Genomic DNA, 8,695 nt, shown 5'->3' with positions numbered 1-8,695 from the left:
TTGCACTTGATGACGCAGCTCTACTGCTTGCATTATACCTAGGATAGACATGTAATAGCATTGTGTCAGAAAGAATCAATAACCTGGAGATGAACCCATTTTCTTTGTTTTCTGTATAAAGCACACAGCAAGCAGCAGCATCATAAATTTAGGTTCTTGCTAGTTTTTGACTATTATTTTTGTGTGTATCTCATGGTGGTTAAATAAATCAATCACATCAAATGCATGTCCCAGCAATCATAATTTATATAAATATAATACACATTTCATATTACAATTATTTTCCAGAGTGATGTCATTGAACGATACACCATCATCAATATCCACAATTTCATACACTGAGGTGGAGGTTAGATGTTAAAACAATATATAGATTTAGAATATATACATTTTATTAACGAGAAACAGTAAAACAATGTAAGATTTAAAAATGCTACACCAAAATTAACAATCCCAGTTATTACATTTGTAAACAAACGTTTGCACCATTTGCTGTGAGAAAATCATTTCAGAAAGTGACATCTCACGTCAAACAGGCAGCATGATTTTCTTCCTCTGAACAGACTATGAATCAAACATTTTCTTTTACAATTAGTTTCACCCAGGAATCGAGCAGTTGCGTATAACAATTTTATCAGTTAAAAAGCCTCTGATTCATCTAAAGTAAATCAATAAAATGCAGAAGGTTTTGTGCATGCAGTCAATCTTGTCACAACAGTGCAAATATTCATTTTCACATAACAGCATGCGGTTTGTAAAGATGAGAATATGAACAGTCACTTGCATAGAAACATTCAATCACACACACATAAACATGCACATGCATGCACTACAGTTCCAGGTTCTGTGAGAAATATGAAGAAAATTTCAGAAACCTGCAACAATTCAGCACAGCATTTGTTTCATATAACAAGTTTCTCTTCAGATTTCACATAACGTACAGTGTCTGATCTAGAATCACCTCCTTCCTGCCCATATAAATGTATTCACCATTTTGGAAACGTAAAGGCTGGTCCTAAATCAGTGTTACACCAAGCACCAAAAATTAGGTTGCATCTGTTCATCTTGTCGTGCCTGCTAGCATCTTTTCCGCATCTTTGTGGTGCCTTTGAGGACTATGTAAGGAAGCCCAATGGACCAGTTATTCCGTGGCCAGTACTGCAGGTCAGGTAGGGAATAAGGGATCTCCAGACTAGCGTCCAGGTAAGCGACCAAAGTACTAGCATAAGCGGTGGCCACCACAATCAGAATGTGCCTGAACAGAGGGGTAGAGAAAAACAGTATCTGGATAAGCACGACAGTCCAAAAGTCTGGACAATGAGGTTTAACCCTGTAAAACCTGATAAAATAATAAAAAGCCATTTAAAATGTTACTTTTTTTAATTTAACAGTTTATTGAACCTCTGAACGAAACACGCAAAAAAATTATAACTCATATAGTATGATATAGAGAATACGGAGCTCACAGTAGAGAAGAAAAAATTATTCTGATGCCCAAAAATATGGAATTTGGTGCAGTTGCTGAGATTTACATGCCCAAAAAAGTATGATTAGATCTTTATAAATGCATAGAAGTCTACTTAAATGCATTTAAATGTCAGTTTTCACTCCATATCTCTCAATAATGTCTTATTAAGCTGGTGTTTAAATGCTTAGTTGTATAATCTCTGTAGTTTTTATTGTGGGGGCAAAACATAATGCAATGCAATACAATGATGACTGAGAGATGGCAAACATCTCTTAAAAGCCTGTGGTACTGACACCTTTTAACAATGCGTGTACGCGTGTGTGTATAATCATATATTACATTATAAAAATCAGTAAAGATTTCACTTCACAGTAAAAAGACAACCTTAAGGTGGACACTTTTACAATCAAACCAAAAGGCCTTTTAATTGCTAAAAAGTATAAACTATCAATCAGACAACAGAAGGCATATAGAAGATTGAGTACACAACTGATAATTTAGAGGTCTTACAGTTTCGCTTATCAAATATGATTTTAAATATGGTTAAAATGTGCTCAACATACAGCGGGATATCACGGCTCACTCACCAGATACCATGCAGATAACAGAAGTTCAGTTTCTGCCAGAAGCTGCAGCCAAAGCGATCGCTAATCCAGCAGGAGATAGCCAGAACCCACAGGCCAACGGACGCCCAGGCCAGACGAAGCACTCTCTCATCTGTGCAACTGTTGAGAAATAGATCCGTATTGAATGAGAGTGAAAACAAGCAAACAAATAAAAACAGATCTTGTATAGTAGTAGCCTTTATAGTCTTAAAGTGGATAAACGGTAACGAAAGCAACATCTGAAAAAGCTTGAAGCGATGAATGAACACTTTACCTCCTTAATTCTACAAACAGAGTGTAGACGATATGGATGGCGAAGCAGTTGAGAGCGTAGGCATTGGCTGTAGGTTTGACAAAAGAAGAAAGAGTGCTTATGACAGTGATGATCAAGACCATATGACAGAAGGATTTCCTGAAAAAGAACAAAACACAGAAGGACAGACCTAACTTTAGACTGAAGACAGTCTGGGCTGAAACAGATCTTTCTCCATTGACAGCCAAGTCTCTTATGCTCACCAAGGATGCATTTATTTGATCGAAAATACAGTAAAAACTGTAATATTGTGAAATAGTTACAATTTCAAATCACTTTTATTTAAATATATATTAAAACATATTTTATTCCTGTGATGGCAAAACTGATTTTTTTTGCATCATTGCTCCTGTCTTCCGTGTCACATGATCCTTCAGAAATCATTCTAAAATGCTGATTTGCTGCTCAATAAACATTTCTCATTATTATCAATAATGAAAACAGTTGCTGGTTAATATTTTGGAAACAGCGATTCATTTTTTTTTTCAGTATTGACAATTTATTTAAAAATAAATAAATCTAATTATAATGAATTATTAATTGCATTTAAAAAATACTGACTACCCCCAACATTTTAACAGTAGACATCAACATTTTTCTAAGTTTAAAACTTAATTTAATCTAGATATGAAGCATTTAAATATTAATATAAGGCTGGTTGGACCCCACTGAGAAAGCTGTGGAAACCATCTCTCCCACAGTGAGATCAGAATATCATGCTGCAAGTTCCTGTTACACAAACTAAGGACTGTAAACAGATCCTTTAATTGCCCCTATTTTTACAGAACTGAAGACAAGGTTTTTTTTTTTAGAGGAGGGAGACAAGTTCATGCCATTACATAGAAACAAACTGTATACATGGTACAGAATTTGCTACCTGTCCTTAATAAAAGAGGGGAAGTGTCTGCGTGGGAACCACATGGAGTAGCCAAGAGCCAATACCCACAGGATTGACAGCTCATCCAGCATCTGGCCCATAAAACTCAGAGTCATGTGAAAATACATGGAGAAGATACCTGAAGAGAGAAAAACAGACCATGGTCAAAAGGGATGCGAATACAATTAAAGTCGAGTTTAATAAGTTGACGTGTAAGGTCGTGTAAATACCTTAAAAGCTGATTTATTGAGGCAACAGCATAAGTGGTGTAAGAAAAAGATTAAGATTTTTGCATGTTTTTCCAATTTTGCTTTGCTTTTAAACATTTATCTACATTGTCAGCTTATTCACTGTGTGCCTGTCTGACTGCATAGCCATTTTGACAAATACAGTAGAATTTTTTTGTTATTATTTTTTATTATTACTTAATGCAAATTTAGAATACTTATTTATTTTCAAATTTAAACACGTTTTCTTTTCATTTCTAGTCGATTGATTTGCATGTAAACCCATTTTGTGAAAGCTTCTAGCCTTTTGTATCTCGTATATACACACTTGTTGGCTCATTTTGCCACTAACATACAAAAACTGAAGCTGACATTTCATTCATTTGAATTAAATATAATGAATCAGTGGATTTCTATAAATTTGTCCTGGCTATTGAACAATGCTGCCCTCTGCTGGATTGTTAATGCCACAACCCCTTACAGATTAAACAGTCACACTTACCTACAAAGACCATCATGATCCAGACCAGGTGCACAGCCAGGTTTCTTTCCTTGGCATATGGGTGTAGCAGGTAAAGCATTATGGGTGAGATCACAAAGAATATAAAACTGCTCATCTGAAAGGGGAAAAAAAAAACATTAGTATATCAGACAGACACAAACCCTATCCCATGATGCCTCTAAATGTGGTTTTTGACTTCTACACATTTTGTAGTAGCTGTAACTAGTGTACATAGGATCGCAAATAAAACCTGATTGGGCTGAGCTGTACTGGATTCAATCTCTGTTGAGCACATGGATAGGTGTAACATTGTGCCTGAGTCAATGTAGATGTGTCATTAGTGTGGGTGTAGTTTTTGGATGAAACCATGGCAGTTTGAGTCTGCAGCAATTAGCGTAGTTAACATTTAACAATGTCTTGAATAGGACTCTTCTAGTGTTAATGGCTGGATTGAGAATGATTCACAGTGACTAGAGTGTGAAAGGGATTTGCGGCTCATCTGTTATGTTCGTACCGTGTTGAAGTATTCCACAACATTCTCTGAATGTTTATAGTTGTCCTCACACCAGTCAACTTCAGAGCTCTCGTAGGCAAACACACCTGCCATTTTCTCAAAGGATGGGAATGACGGAGTCCCTGAGAGAAAGAGAGAGAGTGTTTTATAAATCACTGTAATGACATGTCAAAAAATCTGTGGCTTACACCTGTGTGTTAAAGAACAAAACACTTGCCATGGTGCTAAAGCTTGTTGTCTTTACAGGGAGGAGTTTCTAGACTCTATTGTGACAGAATGGAGCTATTGAACAAAAGGTAGATCTGTGCCTTTCTGGAGGCTCTAGTAGATTTGTAGGCATGCGAGTTTTATTAAAGGATAAGGGGACGTTCACAAAGAACGTGTTTTGTATTCCACAGCCCTGTTTTCTGCTGGTTTTTAATAGAAGCGTGCGGTAAATGAACACCTTAGGAGCAGTTCACACTGAACACATTATTGCACTCTAATGTTTGATCATTGGGCTCACGTCTTTCGCAGCATTTTGTGCATGACAGCATTCTAAAAATGCTGCACTCAAGATAAAATAAGCTTTTTGATGCAAACACGTTCTATGTGAATGGCCCATTTTTGCATTTAAAAACGTGAAAAGCCAGAAAGTGAAATGAAAGAAAAAAAAGTTAAATTTTATAACTCAGTAAGCTGCTGAAAACGATGAGAATGCAATGGTCAAACACATACGTTTACATATAATGTTTATGTACAATCACAAAGAAAAGCAGTACAGTGGAATGCAAAAACATGTTCTGTGTGAACGACCCCTTAAACGGTTTTGTTCCATATCTCAACTTTTTGGAGACAACAAAGCGTTCTAAAAATGCATCGCACAAGTTACAATGAGTCCAAGTCTAGGGTGGTCAAACGGTTAATCGCATCCAAAATAAAAGTTTGTGTTTACATAATAGATGTATGTGTACAGTGTTTGTTTATTATGTATATAAATGCAATCAGATATACATGTATACATTTTATATATATATATATATATATATATATATATATATATATATACACACATGTAAATATTTTTATTTATAATTTAAATTATAAATAAACATTTTATATAAAACATTATTATTTCTTAAATTATTATTTCTTAAATGTATACATACATATGTGTATATTTATATACAAAATAAATATACACAGTACACACCCATATATTATGTAAAAACAAACTTTTATATTGGATGTGATTAATCGTGTTTAATCGTTGGACAGCACTAAAAATTTACTGTCTTGTTCTTTAACGCAAAAACAAATTCAGTGTGAACCGGGGCCTGTTCCCTAAAACAAGTTTACCAAATAAGACAGGCTTATTTCAGTTAGTCTGACTTATTTTGAACCAAATCAATAGACAATCTCCCGGTTTCACACACAAGGATTAAGCCTAGTCCCAGACAAAAATGTAATTCTGAGCCGTTTCAACTGGAATCTTAAAATATATCAGTGCCTTTGTTTTGTCTCAAAATGCGCGCCAGTAATGTTTTTTCTAAGCATGTTAATAAAAATTACTTAAATGTCCTAATTGAACTATGGCCTAATCCTGGTTTAGTCTAAACCCTGTCTGTAAAACCAGGCCAATAAGTCAGATTAACTCCAATAAACCGGTTTTATTTGGTAAACTTGTGTTATGAAACAGGCCCCAGGTCCTATGTTGAACTGTTTCCATCGAAACTGCTTTTAACAAACAAGTGATTCAGTGACTCGTTCATATCACACAAAATTAATCTTTTTAATTAACAGATCAAAAGATTCGACTCTTTTGGATAATTCAAAATCCGTTCTATTCTAATAAACTGAGACTGACAGGTTTATCTTTCCCAAGAAAGTTTTGCATGAAAGTGTAGTAAAATTACTTCCGGTGACCCTACAACCCGCAGTTATCGTTGCCATATTAAACACCAGATGACCTTTTCTGAGCTCACAAAGTTTTCAGTTAGCCAATATGTCAGTCATTTACAATTTATCTCGTTGATTTGAGTTTTACCGCTTACAGTGTAGGCTTTAACGATATGTCTATCATTTTAAATCAATACTTTTTTTAAACAGGCTGTAGTTGCACCGGAACATGAAAAATATCTTAAAACCAACAAGATCATCCTGCCACATTTAACCACCGGATCTGTGGTCTTGTACGTAGGCCTATATCATTAGAGCACGGGTCGTTCAGGATAATTAATTAATTGCTAGGGGAGCACAGCACAGACATACAGAGAAAGCAACCAAATACTAACATAACCGAAACGCTTACCTCTCCAAAACGCATCCACAGCGGCGCGCTCTATGTGTCAGGTTTAAATAGGGGCGAAATGTCCCCGATCCTGTTACTCGGGTCTCGCGTTGTGACATCACCTGGTTCAGGTGAAACCGAGCGAACGGTAGCATTCCTCATTGTGTCTGTCAATGTATAGTGAAGCTGTCAGCTCGCTATGCGGACCTGGAACGGCACGAGGCTGCAGCACAAGTTTAACTAGCTGAGGTCAAGTTTACCTGCACCTCACCTGTCGACTATTTGACGCCCATTCAACTAATTAACCGCAAAATATTTACAGTTTCAATATTTAATGCCTTCACCTAAATTAAACTTGAAAAAGTGGCCTCAAACCGCACCTCTTTACAAAGGGTTACCATGGCGGTAACCGTAGTTGCTCTGTGTTTACTAGCCTACACTTGTTACTTAAAAAAAAAAAAATTTTTATTGCAAATTTAAAGTATTGTACTATTTCTTTCACTTACAGAGGTAGTTTTTTCCTTCGTTTTTTACGTTTTTATTTCTTTTCTCCACACCCCATTAAGTGGCAATATATAAATAAATTCAAAATTCTATGAGGTTGGATTCCATTTAGTCAATTGACAACCGTGTGTTAATAAGTATGACTATAGTTTTGTAAATATTACTTAAATACTTGTCAGCCAGAGGCAGTGTACCTGGGCCTAGTTTTCCCCAAGGTTTCTCTCTCATTCAGTTTGTCCACCTTTGGCTTGTTCACTGGAGGTTTGTGAGGCTCTGTTTTCTCCAGGCTGCTTTGGAACAATAGGTTATGTTATACCTAATTTAATTTAATTAAATCAAACAGAAACCAAGATTTGATCAACTTGATTAAAAACAAGCATACAAAGGTAATTTTTTCTACTATCATCTGATGTTAAAAAAAGGAAAAGAAACATGATTTGTGTAAAATCAAGCTGTTCAAGGCAGTGGCGGATCTAGGAGTGGGGCCAGAGGGGCACATCACATTCTAATGTAGTCTGTGTGGAAGCATCGTATGATGATTCTCGGTAACACAATAATGAATGAAACTATTACTGGTTTCACGATGAAATTTCGACGGTTAGTTTTACTGTTTTACATTTTAATTATCATTAAAACTGAATTTGATTATTGCTGTAATGTATGGTGTAATTCACACTTGAAGCCAGAGGACTCATTTAACTCATAGACGTTATCACAGTATAAAAATAATGTATTTCTTGCCTCATTAATAAGAAGCCTCATCAGATTGCATGTTGTTTCAAACACTTTTTAGTAAAAACAATATTAATAGTCTTATGTTGATGACTAAACATGCTAGCCCTTATGCAAATAGGAACAATTATATTTTATGAATAGCCTCAGGAAAGATAATCGACTTGAGACCATAAGAATGTTTGTTTTTAAAGGAAGACATTTGATACAAATTTTAGAGATGAAATTAAGTTTGACCAAAGAAATGTGGGATCAAACAGTGTAAGCAGAAAGTTTTTAATAAACAATGGGCAATAAATAAAATACATTAGCATCATGATTAAAAACATCTAAAAGTCTCCTATCGGGGAGAAGTGTGAATGTGCGCATGGAGACAAAGCAGTTTGGGAAGCACAAGACAATAAACTGCATGGATGCTTAGATAATGTGAGTAACTACTAGTTGGCATTTTAAACTCTAAACAAAATCACATGGCATACTCTAAAAAATATTTGATGAAACTTAAGAGTTATAGAGTTATCCTCAGATTTGAAAAAGAACATGGTCAGATTTGTGGCTTTACCTGCATTGTGTTTCTAGACAGCAACAAGGCTAATTTTATATTTTTTGTCAAAGACATTTAATGTAAATAATATTTGTAATAACTGTAAATTCAAGCCCTTGTAGCTATTTTTCTGACACCAA

At 35.3% G+C, this 8,695-nt stretch overlaps 1 protein-coding gene across 1 annotated transcript; it reads right to left on the bottom strand.

Moving 5' to 3' along the window:
* Positions 1-223: 223 nt before the first annotated feature.
* LOC306848400 (alkaline ceramidase 1) lies at positions 224-6,989 on the bottom strand. Its single transcript, XM_079382928.1, has 7 exons — positions 6,797-6,989; positions 4,507-4,628; positions 3,993-4,107; positions 3,264-3,402; positions 2,348-2,485; positions 2,056-2,193; positions 224-1,255 (listed from the first exon to the last, which is right to left on the bottom strand). The coding sequence occupies exons 2-7, from the start codon at positions 4,597-4,599 to the stop codon at positions 1,078-1,080; spliced, it is 801 nt and encodes a 266-aa protein (XP_079239054.1). The 5' UTR covers positions 4,600-4,628; positions 6,797-6,989; the 3' UTR covers positions 224-1,077.
* Between the last annotated feature and the right edge of the window lie 1,706 nt (positions 6,990-8,695).

The sequence above is a fragment of the Barbus barbus genome, assembly GCF_936440315.1.
Source record: "Barbus barbus genome assembly, chromosome: 28".
Lineage (NCBI taxonomy): Eukaryota > Metazoa > Chordata > Actinopteri > Cypriniformes > Cyprinidae > Barbus > Barbus barbus.
Note: the sequence above shows the minus strand (reverse complement) of the source record. Positions and strands in the feature narration are given on the sequence as shown.